Source organism: Gavialis gangeticus, unplaced genomic scaffold (genome assembly GCF_001723915.1).
Source record: "Gavialis gangeticus isolate Ggan-Ray unplaced genomic scaffold, GavGan_comp1, whole genome shotgun sequence".
In the NCBI taxonomy this organism is placed as follows: domain Eukaryota; kingdom Metazoa; phylum Chordata; order Crocodylia; family Gavialidae; genus Gavialis; species Gavialis gangeticus.
This window is the reverse complement of record NW_017729002.1, coordinates 20,849,897-20,867,126: the sequence shown is the minus strand read 5'-3', so window position 1 is coordinate 20,867,126 and position 17,230 is coordinate 20,849,897. Positions and strand designations below refer to the sequence as shown.

General features: G+C 43.4%; 1 protein-coding gene across 5 annotated transcripts in view; it reads left to right on the top strand.

The window, feature by feature from the left end:
* Nucleotides 1-5,318: 5,318 nt before the first annotated feature.
* The window catches only part of CRAMP1 (cramped chromatin regulator homolog 1), a 77,536-nt gene continuing 65,624 nt past the window's right edge, over nt 5,319-17,230 (top strand). Inside the window, exons 1-3 of one of the 5 annotated variants that reach the window (XM_019507626.1) lie at nt 5,319-5,723; nt 7,791-7,862; nt 8,318-8,676. In XM_019507626.1, coding sequence (XP_019363171.1) covers nt 7,813-7,862; nt 8,318-8,676 — 409 coding nt within the window. In that variant the 5' untranslated portion in view covers nt 5,319-5,723; nt 7,791-7,812. Of the gene's footprint in view, nt 5,724-7,052; nt 7,620-7,728; nt 7,863-8,317; nt 8,677-17,230 lie in introns of those variants that run through there. The other 4 variants (XM_019507628.1, XM_019507625.1, XM_019507624.1 and 1 more) reach the window with 4 other exon arrangements.

Genomic DNA, 17,230 nt, shown 5'->3' with positions numbered 1-17,230 from the left:
TTTGTTGTCAGCCTCTCAATTGCAAGTACAGGCTGCAGTTTTTTTGGGTGATGAAATATACGAAGTATTCAGAAAGATTGAAGAGAAAGAGAGAGAGAGAACGAGCTCGAAAGCCACTTAAAGAGTTATTTCTTAAAAAGAAATATAAAAAGGAAACAATTAAAATCACTAGTATTCTGTTTTAACTGACAGTGACCATGTCTACCTGAGATGCTGACTATGCAGTTGTAACTGTACAGTCATTTAGTACTTGTATAAACAAATAGCGTTTAGCAGTAGTCATGGGCTACTGCGCAGTCAGTGTCTCATGTAGACGCAGTCAGTGTGTACATAACATGTTGGAGAGAGAAGAGGTCCAGGAGCATATGAGCATTCAAAAGGTTCTTTTGAACTTGTGATTTACCACAAACCACTTGTACTGTTGAAAAACTACAAAGAATTAGTTAACAATCCTTTCATATTGCTCATTGATCAATTAGGCCTATTGTCAAACATGCACCAGCAGAATCTTTCATGGGAGCTGACATTTGCTAATGTCACCAGTCATTCAGAGGTTGCCCAGATGGTCAAAAACTAGTTCGGCACACCTGATGCCATTTTGAGAAGTCTATCAGCATAATTACACAAGTTAAAATGGTTTACAATGGGCCCAAATATTAGTATACATTACCTTACTTACTGTATTTGTGGTTATAAAACAAGATTTATCATTGACTTTCAGGGTTTTGTGTTCAGCTTCTGTTTTCTATAGAAGTGAACATGTCAAGGTGAAGGTCTAATTATCAATAGCAAATGCACTGTATTTTCTCACAATTCCTGCAAGTTAACATAGGAGAGCACGTGGATATATTCCTCAGGTCCTATTTGTTTGACGCTAACCAAGGTATACCATAGAAAAGAGACATGCATTATCTTTATGAAACCAAAATAAGTTATCCTGCAATTGAAGTAGCAACGGTGCTCATGTAACTACCATAGTGAAGGAAAAAAACCCTACTATAGAGAATCATAAGTTGGTGTTGGTGTATATATAGAGAGAGAGAAGAGTGCATCTGGCCTTCACATATGAAATTGGACTGGATGACCCTTGAGGTTTGCCTCAACTCTGTGTGTTCATTATATATATATTATTATAATATATTATATTATATAATATATATAATAAACACACAGAGTTGGGACAAACTTCAAGGGTCATCCAGTCCAATTTCATATGTGAAGGCCAGATGCACTCTTCTCTATGATCCCAGACAAATGCCTATCAAGCCTCTTTTTCAAAACCTCTACTTAAAGAGATTCCACAAATTCCCTGGGAAGCTTATTCCACTGTCCTCCTAGTCTGAGAAAACAGAACTTTTTAAATGTATAGTCTGAATCCGCTTTGCTACAGTTTAAATCCATTGTTTCATATCCTGCCCTGTGTAGCAAGGGAGAATAGTTGTTCTCAGTTGTTCTCCCTTTTTATGGCAGTCATTCAAATATTTGAATACTGTTACTATATCCCATCTTGATCTCCTTTTCAGTAAACTAAAAGTACCTAGTTCTCCCACCTTTTCCTCATACAATTTGCATTCTTCCCCCTTATCTTTGTTGTTCACCTCAGGATCCTGTCCAGTTTATCCACACCCTTCTTAAATTACAGGGCTCAGAACTACACAAAACTTCAGCTGAAGCCTAACCAGTGCTGAAGAGAGGGGCACTGTCACCCGCCATGTCTCACATATACTACTCTGTTAACTAAGACTGTATTTACTTGGCAACTATACTACATCACTGGCTCATGTGGAGTTTGAGATTCACTAAGACCTCCACAGCCTTCCCAGCAATGCTAGTAGGTAATCATCTCTCATTCTGTATTTATACATTCTGACCTTTATCAAATTACATTTACTTTTCACAGTTATTCAGCTAATATGTGTGTTCACCTAACAGTAATTCTGTCTCGCTCACAGTTCTACTAATAATAATGTCACAGGGGACTGAATCAAAAGCCTTACTGAAGTCCAAGTATATTAGATCCACCATCCACTAAACTCCTGTAAATCCACTAAATTAGTTACCCCATCAAAGAAGGAAATCAAATTATTTTGTCCCAAGGTGTTAACACATCCATGTTGGCTGCTATTGATTCCCTGCTTCTTCCTGGTGTTTATAAACTGAAGGTGCTTGTACATGTGATGGTTGTCATGATGTACATGTGACAAAAATGTAATTTGTGGGGCTTAATGGCATCACACATTACACGTGCAGATGTAGTTTAGTGTGCAACGATGCCTTGCAGCTGTCAGCTTGCACCCCTGGCTACAAGAGAGGTGGGCAGGCACCACAGAAAAAAAAAAGGATTGGGCTACTCACCACTTCCGTTTCAATTTAGAAGGTATAGAATAAAACCCTGAGAATTAAATCCCTATCGCATGTACAAGTCCCCTGTTTTATGTGTTCCAGCAATGTCTTGACATAAGGCTGAGTAGTCCATGATTTCCTTGGTCGTTCTTTGGTCCCCCCACAGATTTTTAAGATGGGAACCAGGCTATCTCCACTCCTCTTGGATCTTATCAGTCATCCACGATTTAGCAAATATTGTTTTCAGTGACTTTGAGGTTTCTTCAGGCAGTTCCTCCAGCACCTGAGATTAATTTTGTAAAGCCCTGCTGCTTGAATTAATTCTAGTTTGTCAAAGATTTCTGATGTGCCCTTTGCTCATTGTGATCTAAAGCCCTCTTCTTGTAGCTTGTTAGCTATTTGGTTGCACTTGCTTTTGTTGTGAAAACTAAGGCAAAGTAATCAATGAGCAGTTCTACCTTCTTTAACTGTTAATAAATAATCTTCATTCTCAGGCAGCAGACCACAGTTCCTTTGATTTCTCTTTTCTATCTGCCATTTATAGAACCCCTTCTTACCGTCTTTAATAACTTTTGCCAGTTGCATCCCATTTTTCCCTTTCCTGCATGCCCTGTGTTCCTTGGCATACTTTCTTAGTGGTTCACCTTTCTTGCCGCCAACTGTATGTTTCTGGTGACTTGGAGGAACTGCTTAGTTAATTTAGGTCAGTTAACTAAGGTGTAGAATTGACTGACAGTGAAGCTGGAGGGACTCTCATGATGCTCAAGGCTAGTTTTTGCTTTATGAATCTGAATAAGAAATGTGCATTTAACTACAACAGCTTCAGGACTAATGACACAGTATCTTCCAGCTATTTTTGCCTAGTTTCTTGTGTTTATTACACTATATATGTAATCTAGCAAATGAATGCACATTCCAATAGTAATATTTGTTCATGCTTTGAGTTTACACTGAATGCTATGGTGCTGCTACCCCTGTTCCTCTGCCCCCACCATCATAGTGCTGATTTGCCCCATCATCATAGCACTTAGGGTCAGAAGAGACCTAAACAGATCATCAGGTCCGACCCCATGCCCGGGGCAGAAACAGGTGCCAGGATCACATCACCCCAGCCAAATATCTGTCCAGCCTCCTCTTGAAGACCCCCAAGGTAAGAGAGAGCACCACCTCCCTTGGGAGCCCATTCCAGAGCCTGGCAGCCCTAACTGTAAAGTAATGTCTCCTGATGTCCAGCCTGAACCTTCTCTCTAACAATTTGTGGTCGTTATTCCCAACAACCCCAGGTGGTGTTTGGGGGAACAGACCCTCCCTCAATTCCCACTGGTCCCCCCAGTGAGTTTGTAAACAGCCACCAGATCCCATCTTGGCCTTCTTTTGTGGAGGCTGAAAAGGTTCAGGCCCTTTAGCCTCTCTTCATAGGGCCTGCCCCGCTGCCCCTTGACCATGTGAGTGACCCTCCTCTGGACCCTCTCAATGCTAGTCACATCCCTCTTGAAGTGTGACACTCAGAACTGGATGCAGTACTCCAACTGTGGCTTGACCAATGCCGCATAGGGGGAAGGATCACCTCCTTCGACCTGCTTGTGATGCATCTGTAGATGCACAACAAGGTGCGGTTAGCTTTACTGACCGCTTCCTCACGTTGGCGGCTCATGTTCATCCTGGAGTCAAGAATGACTCCAAGATCCCTTTCTGCCCCTGTGTTGACAAGAAGGGTGTTCCCCAGCCTATTGTATTAGTAAAGCTTCTCATTTCTAGAGAAAAGGCTGTATTGCTTTCTGTGTGAAGATGCCCCCTCATCTGCACCCCTACATCTGCCCAGACACAGAGCTAGCTACCCATGCCTGTACATATGCAAAGTTACTTTGTCACCTACTGATTTCCCTCTTGGATCATAGTGTTCTGCCCTGGCAGTCAGAAATGAGTCCTCAGTACAACTCTCCCCTAGAAGAGAGGATTACCTGCTGCAGGTGAGTAGTCAAGACACCACCTTGGCCACACTGATAGGTTGATGCTACTTGTTAATATCTCAGATGCTTGCGGGACACAGGAAGCCACACTGAGCGAGGCAAGAGGAGTAAAGGGCTGGTGGAAGCCTTAGCAGGGGACTCTAACCTCTAGCCTAGCAAAGGGTGGTAAGGCACTCCCACACTGGGTCCCACAGAGGGAGAGCCCCTCACCCCTGGGACTTGTAAATTAATAATATCACAACCAATAGTTATAAACAAACAAAAAATATTCAGAGCTATCAATAGCTAGGAATAAGTATTTTTTGCAAGCGGCTATAGATGGCTGTAGATATATGGGTATCTGTGGATAGCTGTAGCTTTATAGCGCACTACTTGTACCAAGAGTCGGTCCTGCAGCCGCCGTGGCCCCGGAGACGTCACTGCATGAGATCATCTATTTTCCGTCCCCCGCAAGGCGCTCCCGCCTGCCCGCGCCCCCAGCCGCGCCCGCCGCCTTCCCCGCCCTCCGAGCGACTCCGTCCTCCCCCCTTTTCTCACTCCCCAGCTCCTTCAGCTGCCGCTGGCGGCTCCCAGCTCTCTGCACCCGCTAACATCCGCACCACCCCATCCCTCTGATGAATCCCAGTCTAGTCCTGTCCCGGGGAGTGATAAGTGCAACCGCATATGCAAATCAAACGGCAACTGATCAATCCCGTGTTGGGCTATACCTTAGGTCCCGCCTCTAACCTCGCCATTGGCCCTCTCGTGGCCAATCAGCTCCTGGAAGCCACCTCCCTCGACTGTCCCTGGCTCGCCTTGTCTTTCGCGTTGTCTTTGCGTCACCTTGCCCGCGCCGCTGTGCGAGTGGCCAGCGGTTGTGTAGAGGCCACGCCTCCCCCCTCGCGCCCGCTCGCCGTGGGCCAATGGGGCGCTTTGTTTAGGGTTCCGCGGCGGGGGTGTGTCGGCGCGCGCTCAGCTGGTCTCGCGCAGCCGCGCTCCGCTTGTCTCCCCCTCCCCCAGCCGAGTCCGGGGTGACTAGGAAGCGGAACAGCCGCTGCCGGGACCCTGCATGCGGTCCGCGCCAGGGCCCGGGGCACGGGCTGCAGGGGACTGAGCCCGTGGGGGAGGCGATCGCTGCTCCGGCCGGGGCCCCGAGGGCCTGGGGAATCGTCCCGCTGCTGCGGCCAGGGAGCGGGGTTCTCGTCGCCGGCTGGGAGCAGGGGCTGCGGACTCAGCGCGCCGTGCGGGAGGGGGGCCAGGAGCTGGAGCCCGCCGGCGCTGAAGGACCTGGGGGCGCAAAGGCAGCGGCACGAGCTGGCGGGCTTGGGGCGCAGGCGGGCGGAGCGGGCGCCGCAGAAGCCGGACGATCAGCGACAGCAGCCGCCGGAGGACCTGGGGCGCACCGTCTGCACCGGGGCATTGATGCATCAGGTAAAGCTCCGTCAGGAGGTGGTGCCGGGGGAGTCTCCGGCATGATCTGGTCCCGGTGGGGGACGGCAGCAGCAGAGCAACGTGGCTTCCCCCACGTCTGTGGAAGGGGGTTGTGTTTGGGGATGGTTTTGCCCCACGGGGCTTGGCAAACGTGCAGCTCGTCCGGCCTCGTCTGCGTCTGTGGTTCCGGGAGCCTGGAGAGCCGCAGGTCACCTCCGGGAGCCCCGGGACTGACCGCCCGGGGAGAACAGGCTGCCGGTGAGGAGAGCGCTGGCTTGCTCAGTGTCCCTCCCGGTGAAGGACGGGGCCGCGCGCGGCGCGCCAAGATCTAGCACAGCGGAGCCGCGGGTTGGTCTTTCCCTTGTCGAGAAAAAGGAGGGAAACAGGTGTGATGCGGGGAGGAATGCGAGACGGCGGCAGCTGGGAGGAGGGTTGCGACTGGGAGGAGGGTTGCCCGAGACGGTGCAGTTAGGACAGTTTCAGGGAGCAACTGTTGGAAAAGAGGCAGCTCGAGACTCTCCTTCCCTGCTGGTGTAGTAGACAAGACACCGCCTTTCATTTGCTGAGTCTGTTCTGTTGGAAAGAGAATTGTTTCTGTTGCCGCGGTTGTCGGGAGGGTAGCGGTAGATCCATCCCTTAAATGTAGCATCACGAAATCAACCCTGGCACCAGGTAGAGTTGAGCCTCCTTTGGGTATCAGACACCCCTGACTTCCAACACGGGAAGGGCTTGTGAGCGCGAAGTGGTGGGGTTTGTGGTTTTGAAATCGGTAGACGCTAATGTTGTTGTTTCTGTGCGTGTGGATTGCCTCGTACCTCTTGTGGATGGTTTACCTTCTTTCCATGTAAAACTGGATCTGTACTTCAGCTCAGTTACATGCTTTATTGGCAAAGAACAGAACATTGTCCAAAATAATTCTCCACTGATAAATGCAGTGGCTTAACTTAAAAACTCAGCGGGGAAAACATGGAACATTAATAGTAGTATCCTACTATCCGGTACATGGCTTTATAAAGTTGTGGTGCAGCTGCCTGGCCCTTCTTGTTGGGTGGATTTTTTTCTGTTCCAAGTTGTGTTGATCCTTGGAATTCCCTTCCCGGTGGGTTGTTATCTTGCTGCTTAATTAAAGTTGGACTGTGGTTTCTGCTACTGTGATAAGAGACTTGCATTGCAACTCCTAGTGCTTTCTGTTTTGTTATAGTACGGTTTGTTTCTTGAAAGTTGCCGTTGTTGATAGATATGGTGTCAGTAATTTTACATTGACTTTTTTTTGTTTAAACAATCAGTGGTGGACCTTAACAGACAATGTAACTGCTGTCCAAAGCTTTTTAGGTGTGTATGTGTATATATCTATTTATATATAGATATATGGTGTTGTGATGGCTTAAAAATTGAGCAGCTCTGTGAACCAAGCCTGGATGCAGAGTGGCCATTTTTATAGCCAGAGTGAGTCCAGTCTCACATTTGACATTTAAAGACGATGTACGAGGCATTTCAGAGGCAGTGGAGCTCAGTAAATGGGTTTGTAACAAATGTTCTTAAACTTTTCAGCCGGCCAAGCGTTTGCAGTGTGTCTGTTACCGCACTCACTCCTCTTTGGGGTGGGGAAAAACAACAACAAACGTTTGAGAGCCTGGCACCTTTTTTATTAATTGGGGGAGGGGTTACAATCATTTTTTAAAAATGCTTGAGGTTGGTGACGTAGCAAGCAAAGTTCAGAGCTCTGGAAAGCCCAAATCCTCTGCTGGTGTGTCTTTTTTAAATGCAAACGTTGACAGGCGATCCCCCAGCGCGATGCTGCTTTGCAAAGGCACCAAAGCATTTGGGGCTCCTTGTGCACTTCAGGACCTGCCGCCTTCCTGGGGAAAAAGTTGCAGTTCAAGGGGAAGCAGAAAGGTGCCTTGTAATTTGGAGGTGGGTGGGGGGTGGAGTGTGGGGGGGGGGAGTTGGAAATCTTTGTAGCCTTGGCCAGTCCCAGCCCCAGAGAGAGTCAGAGACACACACAGAGAGGAGGAGAAGCTGCTGCTGTTGCTGCTGCATCTAGGAATATGAATTTCCCCCCCCCAGCAGGTCGGATCACCTCGGCTCCATGGTGAGGAGAAAGAAGAGCCCCCCTGGGCCTGAGGAACAGCACAATGGGTAGGATGGGGTGGGGGCGAGTCACTTTTAGGGACCCTTCTCCCCGCGCTGCGATCCCCTTGTTCCGCCGGGGTTTGGTGGCTGGTTTTCTCTCTCTCTCTCTCTGTGTCTGGCGAGCGCTTTCAAACGCCTGAGTTTGGCTTGGCGATTTCCTTGCCAAAGGCGCCCCTAATCCCTCCAACAAGGTGCCAGGGGGCTGCCGGGGGAGCCGGGCTCTCTTTTGGGCCGGTTTGGGGGGTTTCCTACGGGGCTTTCCCCCTCCCACCCCTCGGCACAGGTTGTTGGGTCGGGACAGCAAACGAAAGGGGATTTAGTAACAAACAACGGCGGCCATGTTGAGAGGAATTTCTGCAGCTAAACTTCTCCCCTCTCAGCCCAGGGATTTTTCTGCTCCTCGAGTGGGGTCTGTGGCTTGACTTTGTGCCCCCTTCTTGTCTTTCTTTCTTCCCCAACAGGATGACAGTGAAACTGGGTGAGAGCAGCGGGGAGGAAGGGGTGAAAAAGCTGGGCAAGAGAGCAGGCGGAGATGAGGAGTCCCTGGAAGAAGAAGGGGCAGGAGGAGGAGGAGAGGCAGCTCCAGGCAGCAGCAGCAGCACAAAGAAAGAAGAGAAGATTATTAACAACAACACTAACAACAACCCCCCAGCGAACCCCAGTTTGCCCCAGGCCCCTTCCTCCCTCCAGCCATCCCACAGCCAGGACCAGCATCATTTTCTCAGGTCCAGTGTCAGACCTCAGAGCAAGAGGTTAAGGAAGGATTCTCAGGCATCCTCTTCAACTGGCAACAGCAGCAGCACTACTGCAAAAAGCAAAGGTACTGTATGTTTTCACCCTTAAAAAGCACATTAAGGCTGGGATGCAGTTGGGGGGTTGCCTGCAATTTCAAGGGGGCTTCACTTGAGTCCTGTGGATGCCATCTTTTCTACATTTCCCCCCTTGTTTTTGTGTTGTTTCTCATCCTGGCTGGATTCCTCTTTGTGTCCCAAGGTTCCAGCTCCAGTGCTGCCTACTCTTCATGCTTACATTTGTAAATATGGGTACTTTGGATGTGTGCATGGAGGGGAAAAGCTCTGTTTATGATCAAAAAGTATATTTACCTCCTGGATTTAATCAGCATTAAGTCTTGTTAAATTCCTTTATTTTGGCTAGTAAATCAAAATCTGGAAAGGTGTATAATCAAGGGACTACACACATGATTCCTAGTGGGGGTTATAAAAGAATATTTGTTGGGTGCTAAAATAAAAAGAAAAACATCTTGCTATCTGTCCTCCACAAAATTTATTTGTGAGGCTGTTACACAAAGAACTGGCTTTTGAAACATGTCTGAAATGCACATGCTGTAAGTGTGTCTAACCATGTTGCCCTAGGTTTTATGCAGTATCTTTCACTAATATGTTATCAGTTTAGAAGTGCACAGGATACTTTAAGAGGTAACATTTAAAAGGGACTTTTTTTTTTTTTTTAATTTTCCTGCTTGCTTGTTTGATTTTTTTTTAGCTTTAGCATCCTGGATAGGCTCTTGTTTCTTCAAAGCTGTTGCTTTTCTAGAAAGGCAGAATGCAGGAAGACTGTTTGAGTGACTCGGTGTGTGCACAGCAGTTACTGGTTGACATCTAGCAATGCAGTTGAGTTGTACTTGGAGATAATTTTAGGGACAGTGGGCAGCAATATTTAAGTACCACTTGTTATTGTTTTGAAGAAGGATAACATTTGTATATTTCTTCACTGTTTTATTTGTGGAAAGCAAACTTTACCTCCACCTAACAAAAGAAAAACATCTTGATGCTGCTTAAATATGTACTGCAGATTATCTCACCCTTGCTTTTTCTGGCATTGAATCTGCATATACTGTACATGAGGTAAAAATGCTGAGGGCCATAGTAGCAAATGCAAATTTGCTATGTGGCATATTTCATAAGGTGTCATATGTTTAGACGATCCTTAAACTATGTTGAGTATGGAATATTTTTGTATTATTTATTAAATTGCTCCCAATTGGTTAGTAAATTCTGTTTAATTTTTTAAAACTGAGAAAAGGCTTTGATGTGGGGTGTGGTACCTGGAGCTGAGAAGCCAAGCTCATTCTGTCCCTGTTACATTTATACCAAAAAAAGACAGGAATATATGAGATGCAGCTAATTATTTTCTGGACTGAAAGTAATGTTAAATGGGAGCTTCATTTCTTTGGAATGTATATAGCCTGCGTGGTAAATAGATGTATATTTTTAAAGCCATGGATTGTTTTCAAGTAGGCCTGCTTACGCGAACAATTATCAAGCAAATTCTTTTTATTTTACAATTCAAATCCTGAAATTAACAACATGTAGGTAAATATAGTACAGACTAAAAGGACTAGAATCATTTCAGTACTCAGACATAAATAAACAAAACATTAAATCACTGTACCTGACTTCTTTCAGGTTTGGGGGAGTTTTGTTAAATCTTTGATGACACTCAGTGGTGGAATGATGATTATGCTCATGCTTCTTGAATTGCATACAGCCAGAACTCTGCTTGGCTATCTTTGCTGTGAATGCGCTTGAGGCGATTTTGTAGCTATTTCTGAGATGTCTCTGTCAGAATCTTAGAGCATAAAGCTATGGAGTGCGATCTTTCTAAAATTTAGTTTACCTTCAAAGATGGAGACTCTGAAACTAGTTTGTCTGACTTCTCTCCCTGATGCTGAAATATTTTGTGATTTACAGTTTTTTTGAATTTGCAGCCCTTATAAAGCACCACACAGTGTGAGCTTCCAGCTGGGTGATAATAGCATAGAGGAAATTTTTAGAGCAAGTGGGTTTAAAAATCTTTGTTGCTCTTACTCCAAACCCTTATATATCCTTCCACAAAAATAATATGCAACTGAGTTTAATACAGTCATCTGGTAGTGCTTTGCTGCAGTGCTTGTACAGGCTTCTTTGGACCCTTGGATCAACCATGAGAGCTCAAAACCTTTCCATTATTCGTGTAACACCAAGGATGATGTCTGTAAGGGCCATGTAAGCTCTGGCCTTTAGGAATACCTGATACTAGCTTTAGGAATACCTGATTTTTACACTACCATTTGTTCTCTTTCATAAATCCAGCTTATGTTGTGATCATAAATAATATTGTGGTAACCTTTCAGAATATTTTTAAAGGAGCTCTCTGTTCAGAATCCATAAAGATCTCACTTTGGGAATATGTGGAGAGGGAGTCAGAAGGGAATAGCATGATTATTAAATATAGCATTTAAATTCTTAAAAGTAGTACCTACTCTCAGTGTGTTTGTTACTCATCATTTCTTTATAAGCTGCCCCAAAAAGAAGCATACTTGTTTGAATCAAACTTATTTGTGGTAGTTTGTGCTGTTTTGTGCAGTTTTTTTCATTTGGTGCATCTCCCTTCTCCTATAGGATAGTTCAGGGAAGTTTTACCAAGTTCTTTTTTTCTCAGATTTTATCCAGCAGAAGGTAAAGCTCTTGGGAACTTTCTTAACTTCGTAATAAGCAGGAAGCTATTTCCTTCTGAATTCTGGTTCTTGCTCTTTTCGCATACTGCATTACTGTGGTTTGTACTTCAGAACAAAAATGCTAGAAGCAGCAGCATTTTGAGATGAAGTATCAATGAAATTTCGTTTCTACTGTCCACCCATCTCGGGTGCTGAGTGAGAGGTCTCTGGTGTGCTGAATGTATGTTGTTGGTTTTTTTGTGTTGTTGTTTTTTTTTAAGGTCTCCGATTAAACATTTTGGCTAAAGTGAGCATGAAGTAGTAGCTATCAAGTATTGCAGCAATAGTTTGAGGCAGATTAAGGGATTTCATTCTTGTCCTCTGCCCATTTCTCTCCATAGAGAATGAATTAAGGAAGACTAAATCACTTTTTGACGGCTCAATCATCCCATAGCTGTTCCAGAAGATAGGAAGCATATTTTTGTATTTCTGTTCCAGACTTAAAAATGTTTTGTGTGAGGATAGCTCCAATAAGTATATGGATTAATACAGGAGTGTCAAAGATAGACCTCTATCCTGCGAGTGTTATCATTCTGCCTGTGAGTCTTGGACAAGCCCTGTGTACTGGATGCAGCCTACCTGATATGTAGTGCATGTAGAGAGGTGTGGTATGCCCCGTGCACAACACGGGGAACCAGTCCAAGTGCACAGGGTCAGTCTGGTTCAGACACTACATGGAGTAGGCACCTCAGACTGGCCCCACGTGCTTTACAGGACTGGGGCTGGTGCATAGAACCAGTCTGACATGGGTTCCACTCAGTGTCTGGGGCTGGAGCTGACTAGCTTACGCTACACACAACACATGGAGCTAGTCTAGGGTGTGTGCTGCATGTGGTGCCCGTGCCAGACTGGCCCTTCACACTAGAGGTGGGGCCAGTCTGGATTAGGCCCACAGAGTGGTCCTGTTTGCTGGATCCAGTGCACAGGTTTGGTCTAGCATGGGTGCCACATGCAGCACATACCCCAAACGAGGTCTGCTTGTGGTGCACTGGGCTGGAGTTGATGTGCACTCTGCAAGCAGCACATAGGGCTGGTCTGTGGTCATGATCCAGTTTGCAGACTGGCCCCACACCCTTCAGGCTGGGCGAGTTTGACACCCCTGGATTAGCCACAGTTCTTAAAAGAATGCTCTTCAGTTTAAGGAGTTAATAAATTAAAATGTTCTATCTTCTCTAGCTGGCCTCTAAAATTTCATCCATTTGAGAAGATGATAGGGCTGGTTAACTGCCAATGGCTCTCATACTGAAATCCCTTTCCAGAAATTTGATTTCTATCCTTGGTGGGGGGGAAGGGAGTTCAAAATTTTCAAAATTAGTTTGTGTGTAATATTACATATTGTAGCCTTGGTGAAGACAAATGTCTTCTAATTTTATTTCCCTAAGTAATATATTTCTGTCAAACCTCTGAGCATAGTATCTTTTATGCTCATCTTCTTCCTAATTCAGTCTCTGTTGTCATTTATTCCATACTTTCTTCCTTCATGTTCATTCTGTGTCATGAATTCATCACTGTTCTTTCCTGCTTGCCCTGGAAATCAGCAGAAGACTAGGAGGGAACTCTCCATCGCTTCCAACATCCCCAAAACAGAAGCAGCATAGTTTAGATCCCTTGCATGGCAAACCCTGAGCTTTGCATGGTACCTACCAGCAGAGGTGTAGTTGTCTATGCCTGTGTCATTAACATAATTGAAATCCCTATTAAATATTGTTTCTGCTTAAGGATGTACCCACATGAGTTTTTCTTAAATATTTTATTGCCTTATTTCTAAGCAAATTAGCAATGAATGCTGTGTACCTTTTTAAATATGCTGTGCTATTCATACTGGATAACACAAACTGTGTTTTAAATTCCAAATATATGCATCTATATTATTAAGTACCTAAGTGAATCTTCTTTATTTTTTGTGTTAAGAAGCTGAAAGCCAAGTGTTGTTTTTTTTAACATGATTGCATTTTCCTTATATTGTAAAACTTTGTAAAGGGTGTATAGAAGGGGAAGATCTGCTTATGTAAACATAACCAAACTTTTATCATATATTAAACTCCGGTTAATTCTGTATGTTGGAAACAAAAGTTGATGTGTGGTGTTGGGCTTTAATACTTCCCTTAAAACTTTAATGTTGGAGCAAGTGAATAATAACTTTCTATAGGTGGGAACTTCAGTACGTTTTCAGTAGGCCCTGCTATATTCAAAATATTGTAGATGCCTGTAGAGAGACTGCCTGTTCTAGCCATGCATATTTGAACTAGCAAGTGCAAAGATCTATATTGTATACTGAAAGCTCTGTAACTTTTTTTTGCATGTAGTACCCTGACAGCAATTGGAACCAGACATGTTGAAACAAGTTCAACTGCGTTTTAGCGGTGCGATTTCTTTTTGTGCCTGTTTTGTTAGAAATAAGCAAAGATCTCGATTAGGCTTTATCTTTGTTAGAAATTTAACTGCCCTGTTTAAAGCATCAGGTGTCCATAGTAAGAAACTGGTATGAATGTATTGTATGACGTGCTATCCTAGGCTTGTGCTTCTGGGTATTCCGTGCCACTTTCTGTTTAAAAGAAGTGGGCAATGAATAATATTCATGGGCTATGCTAGTACTCGGACTGATATATCCGTCTCTCTTTTATTCAAGTGTTTCCCAAACATGGGATCACAGCACTTACAAGTGGAGTTGTGTGCCGTACAAGAATTCAAAAGATGAAGTTGGGCATGTGCTCATAGATGGGATTGGAAGGCATTCTAGCCTCTTCTGAACTAGAGCTGCCTCTTCCTTATCTGGTAGTAAATTGGTTGGATCCAGGCTGCAGCTCTGTAGGATTTTTGCACGAGACAACATGTGGTTTTGAACTCCTGAAGTCCATGTTTTTCAATGGATTGTGCTGATTCCTTCATTGCACTAGGTTAAGTTGCCTTTGGCCATTGAAAAAATGTAGGCTTTGTTTAAACAATCACATTCATTTGTTTGGGGGGAGTGAGAGAGTTTTCTTTTAAGTTCGGGCGTTTTCAGAGTAAAATCAAGAAGAAAGACATCTATGAGTATGGCAAGGTGCGGTAGCAGCCATTCTGAAAATTCCCAAGTCATAGTACCTCATAAGTGCAACTGGACTATAGAGGATAAGTGTTTTTTTTTGCTATGCAACGTATATGGAATGCTGAAAATTAGTAAAGATACTTTTCCAATCTTCCTAATTCAGTCCTTCAGCTAAGAAGTACTTGTAAAGATGAAGTTATTCCTACAGTAAAAGACCAGAATATGTAAGAACGCTGTTTCAAAGGAATCCCTTGCCCTTATTTTATAAGTTGGAATTTAGTAGGTATATTTTAGGAAATGGAAACAAAAATGTGCTTTACTCTTAATTTCAGTCTTATTCTGTACAGGCAGTATCACTACAAGTTGTGTTCCTTTCCTACAGGAGCATCTGGTAGATGTTCTGCAGGGAGCTGGCAAGTGACTCCTGAAGATGGCATTTTATATACTAGTTTTAATATTAGTCTGCAGGGCACAGATAAGGGATCTAATGTATGTTCATTTAGACTGGTGGTTCAGAGGAGATTGATTCTGTTGGACAGCAACCCCTTTGTATGAGGGGTCCAGCAGCTGAGGCTGTGAATCTGATGCCTTCTGTAAGATGCCTGTGGGACTGTTTAGAGATCAAACAGTAAGCTGCAACTGGGAGCCTAGATGAAAAACCTGTCGTGACTGTAGCTTTGATGAGACACCAGTACTGTCAGTGACTCACCTATCTGATGTATGCAGTGTTCCATTGTTTGTAACTTGCGTGTTAAGTTTTTACATTTCAATCCTTAAGCCCATTACTACAATTTTTAAAGAAATTTCCCATCTTAATGCTTCTGAGTAGAACACCTGACTTCTTTCTGATGGATCACAAAGGTCATGAAAAGAGAATTCTTATCTTGCAAGGGATTGCAAAGTCTTTTTTTTTCCCTGAGACCCAGACAGAATGCTGCAAACCAAGTCCTTTTTAAGCCTTATGTGATCTCTGGTCCTTCTGGTTATAAGGACCAGGCTTTATTAGGGTAGGATGTATGCTGAACCACAGCCTAGGATCTATAGTGAGTTAGAACTTACACTGTTGAATGAGACAGAACCTGAGGCTAAGTAAAGCAAAACATTGTGGTATGTTTGGAGTGGGAGCCTGGAGTGCAAATCTGATGTAGACATATAAATAGTTAGACACAACTAGATTAACAAAATGAGTCAACTGATCCAAATCATTAGGGTCATATGGAAGAGATCTGTAGTTTTGTTTGGAGCTGTCCTGCAAAGGTCATTATGAATATTAGCATGTACAAAAACTTACATCTTCTGTCACAGACTGTAAAGCAAGAACCAATGCTAACAAGTCTTGCATTCAGAGGTGGGGCTTTGTACCTGTTGAGCTAGAGTTTTCCCTTGTGTGCAGAAGAGTAGAAGAAACAAGTTGTTGGAGGTATAATCATATGGGATGTCCAGTCTTGTGACTTGTGTAACTTGATGTCAGGAGATGGACTAAGAATAACTTGTCTCATCTGCAATGATCTCCTGATATAAACCTCTCTTTAGAATATGCCTCTAGGTCAAATTCCTAGCTGGGATTCTTGAAACCTTCTCTTCCTCTATCCAGCAGTTTAGTAGAGGTACTAGAATGGACAACTTCACTATGGGCTTTCTTATTCACTTATTTTCACAGTTCCCTTGAGTTTCAGATGATCTTTTGAGAATTTGAAGTGTTTTTAGGTAATTTGTGCTTAATATATATATTGCATCTGTGAAACCTTTAAACCACATTTTTATCAGGAAAAACAATGCTGCACAGAAATGGTTTAATTTTCTCCAATGTTTTTCATCCCTGAGTGCTTTAAATAGCGTGTGGTAAGGAGAATACTCCTTGCGCTGCTGAAACATGGTGACCACCTCCAGGATTGATTGTGGCAGCAAACTGGTAAATGCTGTGGTGAACTGTAATGGACAAACAAGATTTTTGCAGAGGGTACTGTAACAAACTCCTTTTCCTAGGAGGAATAAAATGGAAACTAAAGCCTTTGAAGCATTGATGAAATATTAAGTTTTAAAGACTTATCAGACAAATTTCTTTCAGATACATTGCTTGGGATTTAATTTGTCTACTTTGAAAGGGTAGAGGTCTGAATTGATCTTTCAAGGATAGAGAACCTATAGTTCAGGGTGACTGGATATTCCAGACATAAGATAAGATAACGAAAGGGTGGAGCTGTTTTGAACTAAATATTATGTAGAGGTGAAAGAATGGAGTCCTTAGAATTATTGCTTTCATTTTGTTATCTGCAAGTGAGACGTAATGTCTTCTGATTTTAAATAATGAAAAATATCTTTCATTTTGATTGGAATTCCTAGATGCTTAAAGTCTTAATTGTTGTTTTTTTTGTTTGTTTGTTTTTGCTTCACACATTTTAGAATGAAAGCTTTATATACCAAATGTGCAAAATACATGTATGTCTAAAAATGTATGGTTTTTTTAGAAAATCATTGATTAAATCTGTGTTCTGGTAATTGATTAGTGTTGTGATTAATTGAGTACATGTGGACAGATAATTAATCAGTTATTTTGGATAATCAAGCCCCTAAAAATATTCATTCAGAACATGCAAGAGGGCTACATTCAAAAGAATACTTTCAGGATTTTTAGTCCCTATCTGCATCACTTTTAATGGCAGAGTTAATACCTGGAAAACATAAGAAAAGCTTGCCTTAAAGTTATTGCTGTATATTAAATGTTCATTTCATATGAAATATGTTGCATTGTATATACAAAATAAAAACATGCCATTTCGAATGCCTTGCACAATATTGTAAATAGGTTAGTTTGGAATGTTTTTGTTATGCTACTGAAAACGAATCATG